This window comes from Oncorhynchus kisutch, linkage group LG24, assembly GCF_002021735.2.
Source record: "Oncorhynchus kisutch isolate 150728-3 linkage group LG24, Okis_V2, whole genome shotgun sequence".
Taxonomy (NCBI): Eukaryota; Metazoa; Chordata; class Actinopteri; order Salmoniformes; family Salmonidae; genus Oncorhynchus; species Oncorhynchus kisutch.
In genome coordinates this window covers 24,788,766-24,812,070 of record NC_034197.2, presented here as the reverse complement: position 1 = coordinate 24,812,070, position 23,305 = coordinate 24,788,766, and the positions used below count along the sequence as shown (strand labels likewise).

The 23,305-nt window shown below is 41.8% G+C and overlaps 1 protein-coding gene and 3 non-coding genes across 6 annotated transcripts; all 4 read right to left on the bottom strand.

Annotated features, from left to right (window-relative positions):
* Positions 1-8,963: 8,963 nt before the first annotated feature.
* Positions 8,964-21,702, bottom strand: LOC109869172 (nascent polypeptide-associated complex subunit alpha). 3 transcript variants are annotated; one of them, XM_031804438.1, is made up of 9 exons: positions 21,578-21,702; positions 20,516-20,593; positions 16,227-17,111; positions 10,988-11,067; positions 10,530-10,607; positions 10,215-10,361; positions 9,865-9,993; positions 9,372-9,494; positions 8,964-9,081 (listed from the first exon to the last, which is right to left on the bottom strand). In XM_031804438.1, exons 2-9 carry the CDS (start codon positions 20,583-20,585, stop codon positions 9,067-9,069), a joined length of 1,527 nt encoding a protein of 508 aa, XP_031660298.1. In that variant the 5' UTR covers positions 20,586-20,593; positions 21,578-21,702; the 3' UTR covers positions 8,964-9,066. The 3 variants fall into 3 exon arrangements, with proteins under 3 accessions (XP_031660298.1, XP_020314708.1, XP_020314710.1); XM_020459119.2 differs by lacking the exon at positions 16,227-17,111 and adding an exon at positions 13,249-14,985; XM_020459121.2 differs by lacking the exon at positions 16,227-17,111 and having other exon boundaries at positions 21,578-21,701.
* LOC116357045 (small nucleolar RNA SNORD59) lies at positions 9,151-9,224 on the bottom strand. The gene has a single exon (XR_004205355.1). It is a non-coding gene; the product is annotated as a small nucleolar RNA SNORD59 (small nucleolar RNA).
* Positions 9,735-9,808, bottom strand: LOC116357044 (small nucleolar RNA SNORD59). The gene has a single exon (XR_004205354.1). It is a non-coding gene; the product is annotated as a small nucleolar RNA SNORD59 (small nucleolar RNA).
* On the bottom strand, positions 10,754-10,827 carry LOC116357046 (small nucleolar RNA SNORD59). Its single transcript, XR_004205356.1, has one exon. It is a non-coding gene; the product is annotated as a small nucleolar RNA SNORD59 (small nucleolar RNA).
* Positions 21,703-23,305: the final 1,603 nt, after the last annotated feature.

The window sequence follows — 23,305 nt, the reverse complement described above, 5'->3', positions numbered from 1 at the left end:
TTGATTAATCCCTCTGTACTGGTACAGATCTATAGTGACCTCCATTAATATTGGCACCCATGGTAAACATGAGCAAAATGGGCTGTGAAAAATCCTCTTGGTATTTCATTCAAAAATATTCACAAAAATCAAACCTTTAATTGAAGTAAAATGATTGAAAAAAATACATGTGAAATAAATATTTCTCTCCAAAACATGTCTGCCACAATTACTGGCACACCGAGAAATTCTTAGGAGTAAAATCTAACTGAACTATATTCCCATTCATATTTTACGATTTTAAGTTCACCTGAGTGATTAGGAACGCTTAAGTGGTAAGCCATGACTTGGTGTTTCACTGGGGTATAAATATGAGGTGACACACAGGCCAAGTTCCCATAGCCATCAATCACTATGGGAAAGACCAGAAAATACAGTAATGATGTGCAACAGAAGATTGTTGAGCTGCACAAATCAGGAAATGGCTTTAAGAAAATATCTCAAACAGTTGAAAATGCCCATTTCCACAATCAGGGCAATAATTAAGAAGTTTAAAGCAACTGGAGAGGTTAACAATCGGCCTGAAAAAGAATGTATGTCTATATTGACCCCACGCACAGTGAGGAGGATAGTTCGAGTGGACAAAAAAATCTCCAAGGATCACAGCTGGAGAATTGCAGACGTCAGTTGGGTCTTGGGGTCAGAAAGTCTCCAAAACTATTAACTACTGCCACCTACATAACCACAAGTTGTTTAGAAGGGTTGCCATAAAAAGCCTTTGCTGTCATCAAACCACAAACTCAAGTGCCTACGGTTTGCCAAACATTACTGGATCTTTCAATGGGACCGGGTTCCATGGTCAGATGAGACCAAAATATATCTTTTTAAAAAATGTTTTTTTTATAAACACCAGAGGTGGTTTGGCATAGACAGAAAGATAGCCATGCAGGAAATTACCTCATCCCCACTGTGAAGTATGGTGATGGATCTTTGATATTGTGGGGCTGTTCTTCTTCCAAAGGCCCTGGACAACTTGTTAGGATACATAGTATCATGGACTCAATTACGTACCAGCAGATATTAAATCAAAACCTGACTGCTTCTAGAAGGAATGTTAAACTGGGCCGTGGTTGGATCTTCCAGCAGGACAATGAACCAAAGCACACCTCAAAATCAACACAAAAATGGTTCACTGATCACAGAATCAAGGTTTTGCCATGGCCGTCTCAGTCTCCTGACCTAAACCCCATAGAGAACTTGTTGGATGAGCTGAAGAGGACAGTCCACAAGCGTGGACCTCAGAATCTGAAGGATCTGGAGAGATTCTATATGGAGGAATGTTCTCAGATCCCTTGCCATGTGTTCTCCAACCTCATTATGCATTATAGGAGAAGACTCAGAGCTGTTATCTTGGCAAAGGGAGGTTGTACAAAGTATTGAATGAAGGGGTGCCAATCATTGTGGCACACATATATTTGAGAAAAATATTTGTTTTATGATAAGATTTGTTTTTTCCTTTAACATATTTGACTTTAAAGGTTAGAGTTTTATGAATATATATAATATATATATTACCAAGAGGATAAATATACATTTTTTTCACAGGCCTTTTTATTCATATTTACCAAGGGTGCCAATATTAGTGGAAGGCACTGTATACCACACTCCTTCCGTGGCCTCCAACTGTTCTTAAACGCTAGTAAAACCAAATGCATGCTTTTCAACCGTTCGCTGCCCGCCCAGCATCACTACTCTGGGCGGTTCTGACCTAGAATATGTGGACAACTACAAATACCTAGGTGTCTGGTTAGACTGTAATCTCTCCTTCCAGACTAATATCAAACATCACCAATCCAAAATCAAATCTAGAATCGGCTTTCTATTTCACAACAAAGCCTCCTTCACTCGCGCCGCCAAACATACCCTAGTACTGACTATCCTACCGATCCTCGACTTCGGCAATGTCATCTACAAAATAGCTTCCAATACTCTACTCAGCAAACTGTATGCATTCTAACACAGTGCCATCCGTTTTGTTACCAAAGCCCCTTATACCACCCACCACCACTCGCTACATATTCGTCGCCAGACCCCCTGGCTCCAGGTCATCTATAAGTCTATGCTAGGTAAAGCGTCTAATTACTTCGTTACTATGGCCTATTTATTGCCTTACCTCCTCATACCATTTGCACACACTGTATATATAAGTTATTTTTTTTCTATTGTGTTATTGACTGTGCGCGTGTTTATTCTATGTGTAACTCTGTTGCTGTTTGTGTCACACTGCTTTGCTTTATCTTGGCCAGGTCGCAGTTGTAAATGAGAACATGTTCTCAACTAGCTTACCTGGTTAAATAAAGCTGGAAGAAAAAATAAAATAATAATAATAATAATTTTTAAAAAACACACCACTCCTTTCATGATCCCTCCCCCTTGACCCTTCTTCCTCTACTTTCTTCACTGCCTCAGAATATTACAACTTCTGCACTACTCTAACCCTGGAAACCTCAACCTGCCTCTCTCGCACAGGACATTTCTGGTCCCCAGCCCCATGGGCACCCATACAATTAACACATACCACTACTTTCCCCAATGCTACATATTCCTTTGTCTCATTCCCTTCTGCACACTTCTCACACCTAGGAACCTCGCTCCTACACACTGCTGCCACATCCCCATAAGCTTAACATTTGTAACAACGTAATGTATTCGGCACAAAATCTCGTACAGGATAATATATATCCTAACATCACTTTGTTGGGCAAAGACTCAACCTCAAAACTGAAAAGAACAGACAATGACTGTTTCACCACTCACCCCACCCTGTCTGCGTCGCACCAAACTACAAGCATCACAAACACCAGGAATCAATCTTCCCCTTTAGTTGGTCAGCTTTCACATTTACTGCTGCCCCAGTAATCACTCCATTCAATGTTGGCCTTTTCTTTAGAGCAAAACAAGTCACATCTCTTACCCCCATTTGTTTAACATAGAGCACCTGCTCCCTCTGACCAGCAGAAACACAAACAATTATCACAAGACCACTTCTGGTTACCCTCACCAATTCCACAGCATCCAAATCTGTTACAACCACTCTGAAACCACAAATGGATCAGCCACAAATGTATCACTTTTTTCAAAAAACTTCTCTCCTCCTGTCATAGACTCATCTTTATCTGGACCCTCGGGCTCTGAGAACTTCACACCTACCACCTCCAATACATAACCCTCATTCACTTAAATTTCTCCTCGTCTTCAACTCACTCTGTTTACACATTCTACCATTATTTTTTAACAAACCAACTCCCTTGATCGACTCAAGCTCACCCACTTCCTCCCGCTCTCTCTTAGAACTCCTCTGCCTCTCTTTTCCCCTCTGTATGGTATTGCGACTGATAGCGTGTTCAAAACAACTGGGAACTCAGAAAATCTCAGACTTAAGTGCGTTCAAGACAACTGGGAACTTGGCACCACCAATGAAGCCATGACTCGGCTAATGCAAATTTAACGTTTCTAGAACATTCCGATAAATCTAATAACATAACATTGTATTTGTCACATGCTTAGTAGACAACAGGTGTAACAGTGAAATGATTATGCCTCGTTAAATACAAACGGGTACTCGGACCTCGGAAATCTCCGACTTCGGTGCAATCAAGACAACTGTGAACGCTGAAAAAACGAGTTCCAACTGGGAAAAGTGATTTTGAACAGTCATCCAAATCAGAATTCCAAGTCCGGAACTTGGGCCTCTTTCTAGAGCTCCGGCTTTCTGACCTGAAGATCACCGGCGTCATGATTTTTCGAGTTCCCAGTTGTCTTGAAAGCACCATTACTTGCGGTTCCTTTTCCAACAATGCAATAGTATTCAGCTGAGCAGCCTGTGACTAAAAGTAGCCCGTCACTAAAACCAATCCTATCGCCATCTACTGGCCGTGGTTAATCCCTGCATCACACATTAACTTCTCTTTCCTAGATTCCTTTCTGCTTTCTTTTCCTCCTTTCATAGCTTCCTAGGAAAAGGGAGCAAGTAAAGAAAGGAATTAGGGAAAGAGGAAAGGGAAGTAGGGAAGGAAAGGTAGAAAGGCAAATAGGAAAGGAAGCTAGGAAAGGCAGAACAGAAATGGAGCTAGGAAGAGGTAAGGAAAGAAGGAAATTAATCTAGGAAAAGAGGAAGGGTCCTCGGAAAGGAGATAGGGAAAGGAAGCTAGTCTATTAGGAAATGGGAGCTAGGAAAAGAGGAAATGGGAGCTAGGAAAAGAGGAAAGGAAAGTTAGCAAGAAAAGGAGGAAATTAATTTTGGAAATAAGAGGATTTCACATGTAAGTGGTAGGGATCAATGACGGTATATATGAAAGGACAAAGCCATCGATTACGTGACACCAATTATTTTCTATGTGAAGACTCAAATAGCGAAATCAAGCCAAATTCAGTTAAAATGGTGTCTCATGGAGACACAACATGCAGTTTGAGCTACTCCAGGAAAAGATGTTGCAGGGTAGCTCAGTGCTGCTGCCCAATCTCATTTGAGTACCTGAAGTTGAAGGCTGACACTGGGGTACAGTAGGCTGCCATTAGAAATAATTATTTACACAAAGATTTTCCCATTCACTATAGATGGGTTAGCTGACAACACAAAGATTATGCATGTGCATTGATGGGGAAGAAGTCCATCTGTAGTTATGATTCTGGATGGTCAGATAGCAAGCAACAATGACATGAAGCTGCCATGTGGGGAATCATAGGTCCATCTTGTTATTGATACCATGTCTTGTTTTGAGGAGCTCACCGGTGCTAAATTCCTGCACTTGAAATTTTCAACTTCTCCTGCACCTAAATATAAACAGTACCAGCACCTACAATTATTACCTATTTTTTAGTGCGTATTTTGGTCCAAGTCAAGCACTGCTCGTCATGTCTATGCTAAAATTAGCTAGTTAGTTAACCAACAACTAACTATGTACTTGAGAGAAATACTCATTGTGCAAATGTATTTACGTTTTCAATACGGGTGAAAGTAGATTAAAAAATACCGGTAGGTCAGGGACAACCAAGCGCACACATTTTATTAATAGCCTAGGTGTAATACAGCGGAGGCTGGTGGGAGGAGCTATAGGAGGACGGGCTCATTGTAACGGCTGGAATGGAATTCATGGAACGGAGTCAAACATATGGTTTCCATGTTTGATGTGTTCAATATCGTTCAATCTTCATTCCATTCCAGCTATTAAAATGAGCCTGTCCTCTTATAGCTTCTCACACCAGCATCCTCTGGTGTGATCATAGAAACCCTATTAATTTCATATGATCTCTGTAGGCCTTAAAAGTGATATGACAAATATTTTCTAACATGCATTAGCTTTTAATGTGGCATAAGCACAACCAGTATTGATGTTTTCATTTGATTGTCTAATAAAAGAGAATATTATTTAGTGTAGAGGTGCTGACTAAGGGTTAATACATTTTTTTTTTTAAATTAAGACCAAGGGAGTCATCTATCTCATCACCTGTTCATGTGGGAAAACCTACATAGAACAAATTAAAACACAATTAAAACAAAGCATAGCTGAACAGCGCAGCTCAATCAGGTGTAAGAACACCGACTATCCAGTAGCAGCTCACTTTGTTGAAGCTTACCATCCCATCTTCTCTCTCAAATACACAGGGATTGATCAAATTTCTCTACCAAGGAGAGGAGGTAACATTGAGATCCTACCTACAACTAGAGGCCAACTGGATATCTTATTTAAAAACATTGACCACTTAGTGGTCTGAATTTTGACTTTGGCCCTTTTTATGAAGATTTATATTTTTTTCCATAAAGAAAGTCTAAATGAATAAATTATTTCACCAACTTATCAGCATACACCCAATATGTTCACCCTGTTGATGCTTATTATGCATTATGGTTGAACCGAAAGATTGTAAACAAAATGTGAAATTAAATTAATTAACCTCTACAGGATCGGTGGGTCCCCCGCGGTATGGCTGAGCTAACGTAGGCTAATGTGATTAGCATGAGGTTGTACGTAACAAGAACATTTCCCAGGACATAGCCATACCTGATATTGGCAGAAGAATGACATTTGTTAATCTAACTGCACTGTCCAATATACAGTACCTATTACAGTGAAAGAATACTGTGCTATTGTTTGAGGAGAGTGCACAGTTATGAACTTGAACTGTTTTTAATAAACCAATTTGGCACATTAATAATACATTATGGCCTCACTTGCATTTCAAAGATGGTACCAAAAAAAATAATGTTTTTCTTTGTATTAGCTTTTCCCAGATCTAATGTGTTATATTTTCCCACATTTCTTTGCTTGACATCATGGGAAAATCAAAAGGAATCAGCCAAGATCTCAGAAAGACAATTGTAGACCACAAGTCTGGTTCATCCTTGGGAGCTTTTTCCAAACGCTTGAAGGTACCACGCTCATCTGTACAAACAATAGCACGCAAGCATAAACACCATGGGACCATGCAGCCTTCATTCCACTCAGGAAGGAGACCCGTTCTGTCTCCTAGAGATGAACATACTTTGGGGCAAAAAGTGCAAATCAATCCCAGAACAGCAGCAAAGGACCATGTGAAGATGCTGGAAGACACCGGTACAAAAGTATATGCACAGTAAAACGAGTCCTATATCAAATAACCTGAAAGGCCGCTCAGAAAGGAAGAAGCCACTGCTCCAAAACCACCATAAGAAGCCAGACTACGGTTTGCAACTGGACATGGGAACAAAGATAGTACTTTTTGGATAAATGTCCTCTGGACTGATGAAACAAAATAGAACTGTTTGGCAATAATGACCATCAATATGTTTAAAGGAAAAAGGGGGAAGCTTGCAAGCCAAAGAACACCATCCCAACTGTGAAGCATTGGGGTGGTAGCATCATGTTGTGGGGGTGCTTGGCTGCAGGAGGGACTGGTGGACTTCTCAACCTAGATGACACGAGGGAGGAAAATTGAAGCAACATCAAGACAGTCAGGAAGTTAAAGCTTGGTCGCAAATGGGTCTTCCAAATGGACAAAGACCCCAAGTATATTTCCAAAGTTGTGGCAAAATGCCTTAAGGACAACGAAGTCAAGGTATTGGAGTGGCCATCACAAAGCCCTGACCTCAATCCTATAGAACATTTGTGTGGGCAGAACTGAAAAAGCAGGTGCGAGCAAGGAAGCCTACAAACCTGACTCAGTTACACCAGCTCTGTCAGGAGCTGAATTTAATCATTCTCTACTATTATTCTGACATTTCACATTCTTAAAATACAGTGGTGATCCTAACTGACCCAAGAATGGGAATTTTTACTTGGATTAATATCAGGAATTATGAAAAACCGAGTTTAAATGTATTTGGTTCATGTTTATGTAAACAAGATATTTCATTTTCAATAAAGTTGCAAACATTTCTCAAAACATGTTTTCACTTTGTCATTATGGGGTAGTGTGTAGATGAGTAAGAAAATCAATCAATATAATCCACTTTGAATTCAGGCTGTAACTCAATGTGGATTAAGTCCAGGGATATGAATACAGCCATGAATAAAGAATGGTACCAACACATCCTCCGAGAGCAACTTCTCCCAACCATCCAGGAACAGTTTGGCGACGAACAATGCCTTTTCCAGCACGATGGAGCACCTTGCCATAAGGCAAAAGTGATAACTAAGTGGCACAGGGAACAAAACATCAATATTTTGGACCCTTGGCCAGGAAACTCCCTAGACCTTAGTCCCATTGAGAACTTGTGGTCAATCCTCAAGAGGTAGGTGGACAAACCCCACAAATTCTGACAAAATCCAAGCATTGATTATGCAAGAATTGACTGCCATCAGTGGATTGCAGAGGTCTTGAAAAAGGATCAACACTGCAAATATTCACTCTTTGCATCAACTTCTTGTAATTGTCAATAAAAGCCTTTTGACACTTATGAAATGCTTGTAATTATACTTCAGTATTCCATAGTAACATCTGACACATCTGTAGACACTGAAGCAGTAAACTTTGTGGAAATTAATATGAGTCATTCAACTTTTGGCCACGAATGTACACCTGTTTACAAAGCATTTCACAAAATTTGATTTGTTGCTAAACAACCCACCCGTCTAGAATGGGTGGGTCCTGTTTCCTGTCAATGCCTGCAGTATCACGGTCGGCCTTGAACACCCGTGGCTTCCATGAGAGGGCGCAGTCGCTCTCCCCCGGTAGGGATTAACCACAGCCAGTAGATGTCGATAGTATTGTCTATTGACAGGCTAATCACAGGCTGCTGCAGGTTTGCAGCTGGATGAATCTCAAGCATTCACCAGTTGCTCATGAAATAGGTTAGGACACAGGAATTAAAGTTCAGGAGACTACTCCCCTTTAGTAGAAACCCTAGATAGGAGCATGTTTGACCCAATTCTGTGGTTGACCTGGCCTGACCACCGATCTAAGATTATTCAATTTCTTGCCTTTATCATTAGGAGAATTGGGAAACAGACCATCAGTGATTAACATACATTTGAAGCACTCTGGGTTATGTCTGGTGTATTATCACAGGTATCAGTCAGGTATTTCTAGGATATTAAATACCTTTACTGTCAGTAATCTTTCAGAGACCAAGTGCCTTCCAGTTTCCTTGTTTCATCAGTTACTCAGAGGTGCGGTTTACACTGGAAGTCTTTAGATTAGTCATAGTAACAAAACGGCTCAAGATTCCCAGAACCAGCTCATTAAAATGCAATATTTGTCTTAAATTTGTGGTACATTGTTTACAAAAAAATATTTAACCACAGCAATGAAAAGTCCTACAATACCATTTCAGCAGAAGGACTTCTGAAAGTTCAGTAAAACAGAGCAGAGTTTACACCTCTGAGGACTAAACTGTATTCCATACCGCTGTTCAGACAAATCCCTTTGAGTCAAGTGTTCTTCAATCCTAGTCCTGGAGATGTACGATTCATAATTTTAAAAAACTAATACAGAGGGAAACCTAGTTCAATTTACCAAGCCACAACTTTATTTCCATCTCGGGTATAAATTGTACAAACAATAGTAGATTAAACCAGCAAACTTTCAGAACCCCCTTCGACCAGCAGCCTACATCGTCAATTCCTGTGAATATAAGAATACAATGTGTTGATACATGTACACACTAAGCCCTGTCATAGTTAAGTGCCAATCTCTTCTCAGGACAGAAAGGTTGGCTTCAGTAGACTCAGAAGAACGAAAGTCACTGTATCAATCATCACTGAAGAGAAAGGATCTCCAGCTAGTAGATCCTACGATAACTGACAGGTCACAACTCAAATCTACAAATATTTGAATTGAAGGGACCCTGTGCTGGATAATACTGTCTGGTGACAAGGGAATGTCAAGGGAATTGTGTGGTAAAATATACTTACCATAATAGCATTGACAATATCATTGTTGTTGTTTTTAAGGGCGCGTACAGCCTTCGCTCGCGACACGTTGGCTTGTGACATCACGAGTTCAATGTCCTTCACCTCAACCCCTGTCTCGTCAACCTATGCATCGAGACAAAGCATTAGTATCAGACAGTTTAACTCACACTGCAATTCACTGATGTCAAGGGGAATGGGGTTTTTGGATTGGACCCACAATAACCCCATTACACAAGGGAGACTACTACAATCTAGAAGCTAATTAATGGAGGCAAACAGAGTTATACCATCTAAATGGACAAAAAGTATGGTACCCGGTTTCTGATCATGTATAAAACTAAGCCCCATCATAGTTTCAATTGCTCTTCTCAGGACAGAAAGGTTGGCTTCAGTAGACTCAGAAGAACGAAAGTCACTGTATCAATCATCACTGAAGAGAAATGACCTGCTGATGATTCTATGTTAACCGTTTCACCCCTCTCAAGGCCCTCACCTCTTCCTCTTCGCTCTCCTCTTGTACAGTGGGAGTCTGTGTGTTTTCCTGGACGTTCGACACGGCTTCTCCCTGTACCTTGAACTTCTCTGCCGCGGCAAGCTGGGCTTGTTGTGAAAGATCCTCGATCTGAGACACAAAGGCAGAGAAACAGACCGTGACATCAGCGCTGTAACCTTTGGAAAGAACCCCAACACCTTGGTTGAATGGACATTACACTGCACATTTGACTGATACCATTAAGAATATGGAATTCTGGTTCTGAAAGAGCAGTTTAGATGAGATGGAATAACACTAACATGACATTTAAAAGGGACCAGAAAACAAAATTCAAACGGTATCCATCTTACCTTAGCCTCACCAAAGACAATGTACGTGTCTGATGCAGGGCTCTTGTAGACGTCTGGTTTGGTGATAACGAAAAGGATATTTTTAGACTTGCGAATGGTAACCCTGGTAACCCCAGTCACCTGCCTGAGACCCAGCTTAGACATTGCCTGGAGAGAAGCAAAGAAACATGGGTCATGCTCTATTTTGAGTGGAAATGAACACTAGCTCCAACAATGGACAGTTATAGATGGCATAGTAATTTAAATAATTCAATGTATACTTTTAAGACTGGAATGCCTTATGAAAACAAGTCTAGATAGTTTCAAATTAGTTACCTTTCGTGCCTTCTTTTCACTACGGCTCTGTTTGGCTTTGCTAACGGGTTCTTCATCTATTTCTGCAGCAGCTGCAAGCTGTGGAGGAAAATATATAAATCCTCCTTTAATGACAGGCAAGATGTAGATTTTTAGAGAACGAGATCAAAAATTCAACCCATATGTAAGAATATGGTGTGCGCGGTAAAAAATAAAGCATATTAAAATATCCCTTTGGCCTTTTCTCCTCTCAGAACAGGAAGGATAGCTTCAGTAGAATCAGAAGAACGAAAGTCACTGAATCAATCATCACTGAAGAGTCCAGGATTTATTCTAATCATGTCGGGAGTGAAATAATGGTTTACTATCACACCCATACACCGTAGAAGCAACGTGCTAAATTAATCTGTTCTGTGGCCTACCAGACCTCTGCCTGAATAGTCTTATCTGGGCACTTGGTCGCTCTCAGGTGGTCTTACCTGCGCTTGCTGTGTCTGTGCAGAGTCGTGTTCCTCCAGATCTGGTACAGACTCATCACTGTCTGATTCAGTGCCAGACCCTGTAAGCCACCCCCAGAGAAACAAGCATTATTCATGTGGTCACTGGCACTGGCCTGAGCTGCAGAAAACCAGTTCTTCTACAGTAGCCTTTGTAAGAGAATTGTAATTGCATAGGTATTTAACAGAGCAAAGTCGAGGCACAACAGAGACTAATACAAATCGAGATGTTGAATGAGCGCAACATTGGTTGGTGGTAGGTGAATCTAACCTATTCATTTGTGGCAGTGAAACAGAATAAAAATGGGTATATGTGGATGAGGTTAACAAAAACATCAGTGTAGAAATTAACAGACCTGCTTAGAAATGTTAAAGTATCTGGAGTAGTAAAATCTTGCACACCCTTTGCATATGGATTTGAAAAGTAATCTCCCAACTTGACAAATCTGTATCACAATGACATAGAACTGCCACCCCCCTTGCCATTCCCCTCAAAAGTACTTTTATAGGCTGACAGAAATAGAGCTCCTTCAGAAAGTATTCACACCCCTTGACTTGACAACATTTTGTTAGACAGAATTTAAAAAGGGATTAAATTGATTTTATCGAAGGCTTAATAACACCATTTCAAAACGGAAGTCTGAAACATCTTAAATAGTCAAGCCTTTTGTTATGGCAAGCATAAATAAGTTAAGGAGTAAAAACGTGCTTAACAAGCCATATAATAAGTTGCATGGACTGTGTGCAATAGTGTTTAACACAAATTTCGAATGACTACCTCATCTCTGTATCCCATACATACAATTGTATGGTCCCTCAGTCGAGTAGCGAATTTCAAATATTGTCAACCCCAAAAACCAGGGAGGTATTCCAATGCCTAGCAAAAGGGCAACTAAAATATTATAATTTAAAAGCAGACACTAAATATCCCATTGAGCAAGGTGAAGTCAATAATTATCAATACACCCAGTTACCACAAAGATAGGCATTCTTCCTAACGCAGTTGCCAGAGAGGAAGGAAACTACCCAGGGATTTCACCATGAGGCCAATGTTGACTTTCAAACAGTTAGAGTTTAATGGCTTACAGGAGAAAACTGAGGATGGATCAATATTGTAGTTACTTCACAATACTAACCTAATTGACAGACTGAAAAGGAAGCCTGTACAGATTTTTTTTTTTGTTTGCAACAAAGGCACTAAAGTAATACCGCAAAAAACAATGAATGTTTTGTCCGGGATAGTGTTATGCTTGGGGTAAATACAATACAACGCATTAATGAGTACCACTCCATATTTTCAAGCCTAGTGGTGGCTGCATCATGTTATGGGTATGCTTGTAATCGTTAAGGACTGTGGAGTTTCAGGATTTAAAAAAAGAACTAGCTAAGCAGACAAAATCCTAGAGGAAAACCTGGTTCAGTCTGCATTCCAGACATTTGGAGATTAACTTTCAGCAGGAAAATAACCTAAAACTCAAGGCCAAATGTTCAAGTGGCAGAGGTAGTTTTTCCTTAAATCTACTTGATTTTCTAGCAATGCTCAAGAATCAATTTCACAGAGCTTGAAGACTTTTGAAAATAATAAATGGGCATATGTTAAACAGGTGTGGAAAGCTCTTAGAGACTTGCCCAGATACAGCTGTGGGTCTAAGGTGCTTACTCGTGAATACTTATGTAAATAAGATCTGCATTTAATTTAATAGATTTGCACAAAAATAACATTTTCACTTTGACATTAGTGTGAAGATGGGTGCAAAAGTGTATTTTAAAATCCATTTTGAAGTTAGGCTGTAACAAAATGTGGAATAAGTCCAGGGGTATGAATACTTTGAAGGCACTGTAATAGGGCTCCTCATTTCACTATAATTGAGAGACCCCCCCCCCCCAGAAAAAAACGGTATATAAAAGCAGGGCATTTACATCATTTGAAACTTATCTTGTTGGGAGGAAAAACACTGGAATGTCTTGTTTGAAAGTACAGTAAAAATGTACCCCAAATCATAAAAATGGCACTCAAATGGGAGCCCCGATTTCTCCAATCAATAGCTCCAATAATTACAAGTTATCTTTGAAACAGGCCAGTTCAGAGGTTACATTTGAGGAAAAGCTAATACAGACTACTAGAATCTCTACTTTCTTTAGCTTAAACCTTAAAAAAGGGAAAAGAGACTTGAACGGGCCACAGAAATCAACACTGGTGGGCAAACAGAGGGGACACAGACAAACAAAATAAGGAGAAATACCCTTGTCATTCTTGATCACAGGCTCCGGTTTGGTAGGGGGTTTAGCAGGGGTGGGGGCAGGGTTTGAAACAGGTGCTGGTACAACGGCTACTTCAACAGGCTTAGGGGGAGCTGGGGAAGCTACAACAGGCTCGATGGGAACAGACTTAAGGGGAGCTGGTGCAGCTACCACGGCTGCATAGGAAGCAGGCTTAAGGGGAGCTGGTCCAGCTACAACGGGAGCGGCCTTGACGGAAGCTGGTGCAGCTACAACGGGCTCAACAAGAGCTGGCTTAGCGGGTGCTGGTACAATGGGCTCAACGGTAGCAGCTACAACCGGATAGGCCTCAATAGGAGTTGGAGCAGCTACAACGGGAACAGTCTTGACGGAAGCTGGTGCAACTATAACTGGCTCAACGGGAACTGGCGAAGCTACAACCGGAGAGGCCTTGACGGAAGCTACTGCAGCTACAACTGGAGCAGGCTTAAGGGGAGCTGGTGTAGCCACAACGGGCTTAACTGGAACTGGCTTAGGGGGCGCTATTGTAGCCACAACGGGCTTAACAGGAGCCGGCGCAGCTACAATTGGAGCAGGCTTAGGGGGAGCTGGTGTAGCAACAATGGGCTTAACTGGAACTGGCTTAGGGGGAGCTGGTGCAGCTACAACTGGAGCAGGCTTAAGGGGAACTGGTGTAGCAACAATGGGCTTAACTGGAAATGGCTTAGGGGGCACTATTGTAGCCACAACGGGCTTAACAGGAGCCGGAGCAGCTACAATTGGAGCAGGCTTAGGGGTAGCTGGTGTAGCAACAATTGGCTTAACTGGAACTGGCTTAGGGGGAGCTGGTGCAGCTACAACTGGAGCAGGCTTAGGGGTAGCTGGTGTAGCAACAATGGGCTTAACTGGAACTGGCTTAGAGGGAGCTGGTGCAGCTACAACTGGAGGCGGCTTTAGGGGAGCTGGTGTAGCCACAACAGCCTTAAAAGGAGCTGGCGCCGCTAAAACGGGCTCAACAGGAGCTGGCTTAGGGGGAGCTGGAGAAGCAACTGGGGCAGGCTTAGGAGTCCCTACTACTGTAGGGGGTGAGAAGACAGGCATATTTACTGGCTCCTCTGGTGGAATTAGAGGGGGAAGGTCATCGTCATCCTCCAGGGCAGGTGCTGCATTGACCTCTTTCACCTCAGCTTTGAGCAGACGCTCTGGCTTGGCCATGGGCATTTCAGAGGCAGCTCTAGGGGGGCTAGAGGCAATAGCAGCAGCAAATGACACAGGGGCTGGTGCAGCAGGCGTTGAGGTCACTTTGAAGGACACAGGGGACGCCACAGGTTTGGGAGAGGCAGGCTCTGGAGCAACAGTTACTGGCGTGGCCACTACTGGTGCAGGAGCAGCTTTAGGCTCCATAGGAAGAGGTTTGGCCTCTGTGGGGGCAGGAGCCTCTGCTGGGGCTGGCAGGTCAGCAGCAGGCTTAAAATACTCTTTTTTAGCCTTTCTTTGTTTGCCAACCTTCACAACCTTGGGTGCGGCACGACTGCCCTGGCTGGGAGTTCCAGAAGCCCCAGGTGAGTTAGCTAGGGGGGAGTGGGGTGTGGAGGAGGTAGGAGAAGCAGAGGAGGCAGACATAGAAGAGCGTTTTCTTCTGCCAGGGACAGCCTTTGGGGCAGAGCCACCCTTGGCCTCTTTGCCTTTGGGCTTGGCAGGGCCAGAAGCAGTCTGAGGTTTCTGAGAAGTAGCCAGACTTGCAGGGGCAGAGGGTGCAGCTGAATGAAAAAAAAGTGTTTAAAAAAAATGTTTTTACATTTGGAAGACAAGGATGTCAAAGCCTGAACCATGCGGGTTAAAAGATCGGAACACAGGAGGCAATGTTATCTCAGAAATCCAGGGTTAGGAAAATAAACACCACACCAAACTTCTTTCCGAAATGGAAGGATTTGTTGCAGGGCAGCACACTCAATTTCAAGTATTCAGGCAAAACACACACGTCACATTTTCTACAACATAATTCTAATTTCAGAACCAGAGAATCAAATTGAGGACCCACTCAGTGCAGAGGAAAGACAAAGTGTGGCAAACGCATTCGCAAAGTATGGCACGATTTATACCAAAATGAATTTGTGACCGGTCAAATTCAAAGGCACTTTAGAGGTTATAAACAATGCTATGCAGAACAAATAACACTAAGAACATTTGACCTAAACCCTAGGTAGAATGACGAATTGTGGTTTACAGAGTTTCAAAGTTAAGCTATACCAGTGCTCCCAAACATTTTCACTCATGCCCCCCTTCGTCATAGCGAACCCCATAGGTTTGGGAATCACTACAGTATAGATACAAATAAAATCAGCATTTCATTGAAACATTTAACCAATTCGCTATGCTTAATACTACCATTATTATTTTTTTAAACAATCAACAGCAGATATGAGGATGATTAAAAGATAGAGGATTAAAATGTTGTACCACAATGAAAGAGCCTTAAACTGGAACTACAACTCCCACAAATGGATACAAACACCTTCATTGGAAACAAATATCAGCGTTGAAAACACACTGCAGTTAAAGCACATGAACACAGTTTGCTTGATGCATTCTTCCTGGACAAACACCAATAAGCGCTGAGAGAGAAAATAGAGCAACAGAAACAGAACAGTCAACATCTGACAACAAGAAGAAAAAGTTGCTGGAAGTCAACTCTTTACATGAAGTGCTTAAAATGGACTGGCCTGTTTCAAGGTGAAACAATGAGTTTAAAACAGTGACGCAAAAGATAGCGAGCCCTCGAGATAACAAGCCTTCAAATAAAATCTTGACTTTCTTAATTCTCTCAACATTAGCCCTTTTCATCAAGCATATTGAAATACAAAAAGATAAATTGGGGAAAACATAACTTTTGCCCAGTGGGTGCAAAAGTTAGCAAGTATATAAGAAACAAAAGATCTGGAAGGGGGAGCTGCTGTAAGAAAGTAAAAGCAGCTTTTACTTTACACACAAAATGACCCACCTGACAGGTGCCGGGTGGAGACGGTCGGGCCTGCACGATTTGAAGTCACCTTTGGCTGGTCGGCCTCAGAGAAGGCCGCAAATGCTTCTTTCTCAACGAGAGTTGTGTTTAGTGTGGCAGTGTTCATGGTCAAATCAGTAGGCAGAGATTTCGGTTCTTTGGCCCCAAGGTTTGAGCTGGCCACTTCAGTGCATGGTACTGCATCTTCAGGAGCTGGCTTCAAACTCACAGTCTTCACATCTTCAACGATTGTCTCAACTGCAGGCTCAGGGGTGACTTCTGGAGTTCCAGGTGCCATCCCATCAACAGTGTCTACGATTGGCGCGTCAACAGCATCAGCGATGGGCTCTTCAGCAGCAGGCACAGGTTCTTTGACCACTTCAATGGGTTCTTCAGCTTCAGCCATAGGTTCCTCAGCCACAGTCTCTTGACTAGTTGCCATGGTAGCCTCTGTAACTTCAGCTGAATCTTGAATGATTATATTTTCAGTTGCTTGGGTGACCGGCTCTTCTGCAGCAGCTTCTAGGTCTTTAACAGTTGGTTCTTCATTTGAGGCATCAGGTTCGTCGGAAAGAGCCGTTGGTTCCTGAACATGCGTTTCTTCTGCGGCAGATGCAGCTGCCTCAACTGATGAGACAGATTCTTGGATCACTGCTTCCTCTGTGACACCAGCCACTTCAGTTTGCGCAGTGGCTTCAGGTGTTTCTTTTACACCATTAAGTTGTCCACTAGCCGCCTCTCCAGAAGCCATGTCTGACACTGAATGGGATTTGATTTCTGGATGAAAAGTGGAGCCTTCTGGAGGCACAGGACTCTCCAAAGGGGCATAGGTCACGTCGGGCACAGACATCCCAAGGGGAGCAGAGGAACTCAACACCCCTGGAGCTGATAGGAAGGAAAGGAGGAGGAGCGGAAGGAGCAGCAGGGGATAGTCACAGCGATAGCGTGTTTTTTTAAAAGCATATGATCAAAATGATTGAACACCTTGTTTAAGAAAATCTAGCTACACTAATAGTACTCCCCTATACGAGAGACTAAAACATGAGGAAGGTAGGGTCCTGTGTGACAAAATATTAAGAGGAAACAATTGAATAAGAGTACATTTTCTAGCAATGGGTTTGTGATCTACATCTACAGTTGAACCAAGGTGTTTGTGGGGTTGTTCAAGGATGCAGACATGAGCTTTCCATTTGTTATAACTGAACCTAAAATGGGTGAATGTGTATACCAACAAAACCAAACTTGTGCCCATGTCCCAGTTACCATGCAGTGCCCAAATGCACAAGATTGTACTTGGAAACACCTTGAGACCGAAAGTGTGAGGAAACCCTCTGAAGACAGAGTAGCATTCAATACACCTACAAACCGTAATGAGAACATTTCAGAGTGAAGTGTCTTGCGACAGAGACAATCATGCACACTGGAATACTAGAAAACTTTTGAATTAGTAAATCCCGATTTACTAAGTTCCTATTCTGTTATATATAATGAGGCAATTTAATAACCTTACCTGAAAAAACGTCAAATAACTCCAATTGAAAAGCAAATTTGTTCACCCATTTCATGCAACAAACCAATTCACCAAAAGGATTTAACACTTTTCTGAAACACCGACTTCCATGCGGAACAAAAAAAATACCGCTCTTCCAACAGTCTAACATTCATTCCTAAAGCCTTCACGTGTGGTCTTCAGCTAAAAACAGTTATCACTAGTATGTGGGCTCTCTCCATAAATCCTTCACGGTAGTTTCTCAGCAACTTGATTAAACAAGCACCTGTGGTACTGAACACCCATGTCTTTTCCAATCAATATCGGTAGTCTTCACTTGTTTAGCACATGCATCTTCTTTGGCTGCCATCATGACTAATGGACTTCAAAAGCAATTTGTGGTCTTAATCAGCACCACCCCATAGTCTCTTTGGGGAAACAGACTTTCATCTGCTTATAACGCTTCTAGTACAGGGCTTGGTAGTGAGGAAATCCATAAAAGTTTCACCAATTATAATCACTAGCATATTGACATCTTCGCCACACTAATCAGAATTTAGTTTGTTACAGCACAAAAATGCTTTAAGAAAAACCACAATGCTAACTCATTTCTAGTCAAAACCAAATGTTTCTCAAATGACTTGAAAATAAAAAGCCATAAGCTACTTCACAGAAGCAGCGTACCTTTGACATCAACATTTAGTCAAATCAATGCCATAACAGGCCTGCACTTGTTAGGGCATCAGTGCATTACCATAGTAGAGGCTAGCCGATTAATTAAGGCCGATTTACGTGAGTGCAGCAAGGAGCCAAGGTAAGTTGCTAGCTAGCATTAAACTTATCTTAGCATAATCACCAGTTAAACTAGTAATATCAACCATGTGTAGTTAACTAGCTTGTCCTGCTTTGCATATAATCAATGCGGTGCCAGTTAATTTATCAATGAATCACAGCCTACCTCAACTTCGCGAAACGGGTGATGATTTAATAAAAGCGTTGCACCAATGCACCTAACCACCAATGCCTTAAAATCAATACACAAGTATATTTTTTTGTTTAAAAAAAGAAAACTGGCTCGTTGCGAACTGTGAAGAATATTTGTGCAATGTAACAGCAATATTTAGGGTTGCCACTCGTTCCATAAAATACGGAACAGTTCCGTATTCACTGAAAGAATAAACACTGTTTTCAAAATTCGAACATACTGACCTAAAGCTCACATCTGTGTTTATTATAATTAAATATGAAAGTGCAGTCTGACTGATTGGTGGTAGGCAGCAGCAGGCTTGTAAGCATTCATTCAAACAGCACTTTCCTGCGTTTGCCAGCAGCTCTCCGCAATGCTTGAAGCACAGCGCTGTTTATCACTTCAAGCCTATCAACTCCCGAGATTAGGCTGGAAATACTATAGTGCCTATAAGAACACCCAATAGTCAAAGGTATATGGAAATACAAATGGTAGAGAGAGAAATAGTCCTATAATTCCAATAACTAACCTAAAACTTATTAACTGGGAATATTGAAGACTCATGTTAAAAGGAACCACTAGCTTCCATACGTTCTCATGTTGAGCAAGGAACTTAAACGTGAGCTCCCCCCCCCCCCCTTTTTTTTAAACAATGGCACATACTGCACTTTTACATTTTTCTCCAACTGCGTTTTTGCATTATTTAAACGTGTTCATTCAGTCTAGTTGTAATTGTCATTATTACAAATAAATAAAAATATAAAAATAAATGGCCCGATTAATCAGTATCGTTTTTTGGGGCCCCCCAATAAATCGGTATTGTCGTTGAAAAAAATAATAATAATCGGCCGACCGCTATACTATAGCACTATCATTACCATCAATTCGAAGTAAAAGCTGGAATTTCAGATAAAATAAACAGAAAATAGCAGTAAGCAATGGACACTTAACATGGTCAATGAGAATGTAGTGTGAATAAAAATAAAAAATAAAGCTGCTATAAAAAATTATATTTTATGTGGACTGGAATTTCCCAGAACCAGAAGTAATTCCTACAACTGTAACGTTATGAGTCAGTGCCACTCCTTTATACCAAAGGTTGCTATTAGTTTGACCACGTAATTAATTCCTGTTTCTTTAAAATGTTCCATACACAAGGCGACGACATAAATACCCATGCATTGGGAAGTGTTTCACAACCCAGTTGTCAGTGCAGTAACATTCAACAGGCAGTTGTGAGTTTGAGTAAATAAGGGGTCCTGGATAACCCATTTGGACTGCAGTGAATTTCAGGACACAACAACCAAATTGGTAACAGAGTTATTCCCACATTAATGCAAAGTGAGGCAATGACCGGCCTTGTCAAACATTATCCTAGAGGGCTACTCACTTCCCAGTATAAAAACAAGGTTTCTAGTCTGGAAGTTGTGGATAGAGACCGAGTAGATAAACCATACCCTGTCTCTATGATCCATCAGCTGCTCAGCCCACCCATCCCCTTAAAATAAACCCGACACCACACCTCCCCATTTATGCTGAGAATGTGTGTAAAGCAGGACTCAACAGGCGACCCAGAGTTCCAAGTCAACGTCACCAACAGATGTTAGTGTCATTCAACAGCAGTGTCACCTGCTTGATTATTTCAGTGTCAACTGACGAGTGTTACCTTTCCCAAAAGGAGTTAAACCAATATAGAACTCTGAAATAAAAGCCACCACTCCACTCCCAATGGGGGAATATGACTTCTACTGCAGTGTTTGAGTTCCAGGACCCCATTAGTCCTGTAGTTTAGTATCTTAACATGCATGTGTGATATAATAATGCAATACGAACCAGTCTCAACTTGCGGCTGTTGCATCTCCTGCTCAGTGACTGGGACCGTCTCTGTGGCTTCGCCAGGCATGCTTGTGTCTGAAAGGAGAAATCAAGTAATGATCACCAGGAACAACTTACAATTTAAATCAAGCGAGGATTGAATAAAACACAGCCAACTTACAAATTATTTTGTACATGGCTCACTGACTAGGCGAATGCAGAGCGCTGATGGCTTCAGTGTACTGTAGTAGGAACTGGATTCAACGTGTCTGTGTTCAAATATCAATCATTCCCAGCTAGATCTCATTTATACTAAGTACAAGCTACTGTACTTGTAACATTTGAATCACTTTACTACTGATACTGTCAAATGTAACGCTATGCAACTTACTGACTGAGGGGTAACTGGCTAATGGATAGTAGCTAACGTTAGCCATTTTAAATTATAACTCAAGTGATGTGCGTGTTTCACGTGTTGCTACATAGCTAGCGTTAGCCACCAGCCTAGTTAGCACACAAACAAGCCACTTTAAAATTATTAGTTAACTAGTTAATGTTAAACTGTAAATCAGGATACAAAATGGCCACTGAAAGGAAACGCTGTTTAATATAACATATCAGCAATAATAAAACACTCGTATCAACTTTTACACTCTACAAAGAAAACAAAAAAGTTAGCAAGCTAACGTTAAACTCACTTTCTGGTGAACAAGCTTCACTTGAAGCTAACGTTAGCTAGCTGGCTGTGCACGGTCACAAAAAGCCGACAGACAATTTTATGTGTTCATACACAGACAACGTTTACTAAACACTTCACAAACATACCACAATTGGTAACATTTAAAATTCGTCCTGTGTTATCAACTAGTTAGCCTGTTCCAGATAGGGAATGTGAGCAGTCGTGTTCCCCCATTTTGTACCAGAGATCGACTACATAACAGTGAATGTGTACATACAATGATATAGATTAATATCCACATAAAGTGTATGACAAATTTATCATGTACTGTCGGAACCCTGTTTAAAATATTTTCAAATACAATAAACGGTTAGATTAAACTAGATTAGCGAGAGACTCACCGAGTCAGGATTCTATATCCAAGATGGTTGTGAGAGAGAATTTCTGACCTCTGTCTCGCGGTGTTATCACATTTTGCACTAGCTTCTTCTTCCGGGTTGTTCCGGTGTTTCCACAATTTTTTCCATAACATCTATGGCGTATCCTTTCAGAGGTTTTTCAGGTGAAGTTACAGCTCTACATTTTCAACTGTCATATTTGAAATCTGCAAAGTTGACATTATATGGTGGGACATTTTAACATTTGACATTCTGGCAGGCACTGTTATTTTTGTGTGTGACTTGATCGTGTCTGTTTTAATCTTTCAGCACTGGTCAGCTTCTTTGTCTGGGCCTCATTAACACGATAAATGAACACGGCAGTACAAATCATTAGCAACTTCAGTGACATCAGGATGGCCATGCAGTTATGGGTGAACAGGGAGTAGAGGAGGGGGCTGAGCAAGCACCCTTGTGGGGCCCTTATGTTAGAGGATCAGCGTGGTGGAGGTGTTGTTGTCTAATTTTACCACCTGGGGACGGCCCATCAGGAAGTGCATGACCCAGTCTGACAGGACACTCCCAGGTGTTGTGCCATCAAGTTTGCAGATGACACAACAGTTATAGGCCTGTTTACCAAAAAAGACCAGACAAAGCGAGCACGCCCCCACCCACATCGACGGGGCCACAGTGGAGAAGGTGAAAAGCTTAAAATTCCTCAGTGTACACATCACTGAAATCTGAAATGGTCCACCCACACAGACAGTGTGGTGAAGAAGGCCCAACAGCGCCTGTTCAACCTCAGGAGGCTGAAGAAATTTGGCTTGGCCCCTAAGTTCCTCACAGACTTTTACAGATGCACCATTGAGAGCATCCGGTCAGGCTGTATCACCACCTGGTACAGCAACTGCACCGTCCACAACCACATGGCTATCCAGAGGGTGGTGTGGTCCGCCCAATGCATCACCGGGGGCACACTACTTGCCCTCCAGGACATCTACCGCACCTGGTGTCACAGGAATGCCAATAAGATCACCATGGACCTCATCTACGGCTTAGGAGAGGACAAAGGTTGTCGACCATTGCTGAATCTTTTAACCCTACCACGTGGTTAAACTCTTAGACTATCGATACCGACAGAATAAGAACAAGTCTTTGATATTAATTACTAGTCTGCAGCTAGAAATTCGGTATCATTGAACGTGAAGCACGACAACCTCCGAAACATCCACACTATAACGAAGCAAATGAATGTCACTCTGAACTACACACTATAACCACGACCAAGAGAAAGAGGGAGAGAAACGGTCAATTCTGAAAAAGAAACAAACTTTTCACCGGCGATCAAGACAACACACTGAGCGTAAATATATATATTGATTGCAATTGTTCCCGAATGAGTGAGCGTTCATGTGCAAAGGACTAGCATTTCAGTTGTTATAATTATCACTATGTAGTAACTAGTTAGTCCCTTTACTCAGTACTTTGTTGAAGCACCTTTGGCAGCGACTACAGCCTCGAGTCTCCTTAGGTATGACACTAAAAGCTTGGCACACCTGTATTTGGGGAGTCTCCCATTCTGCTCTGCAGATCCTCTCAAGCTGTCAGGTTGGATGGGGAGTGTCACTGCACAGCAATTTTCAGGTCTCTCCAGAGATATTCCTCAGGTTCAAGTCCGGGCTCTGGCTGGGCCACTCAATGACATCCAGATACTTGTCGCAAAAGCCACTCCTGATTTATTTTGCCTGAGTA

Coding starts and splice junctions, on each gene's coding strand:
- LOC109869172 (XM_020459119.2), bottom strand. CDS start 20,585: ATGCCTGGCGAAGCCACAGAGACGGTCCCAGTCACTGAGCAGGAGATG. Junction 14,986..20,515: donor ACAGCCGCAAGTTGAGACTG/GTTCGTATTGCA, acceptor TTTTTCATTCAG/CTGCACCCTCTGCCCCTGCA. Junction 10,608..10,987: donor CACAGACACAGCAAGCGCAG/GTAAGACCACCT, acceptor TTTCCTCCACAG/CTTGCAGCTGCTGCAGAAAT.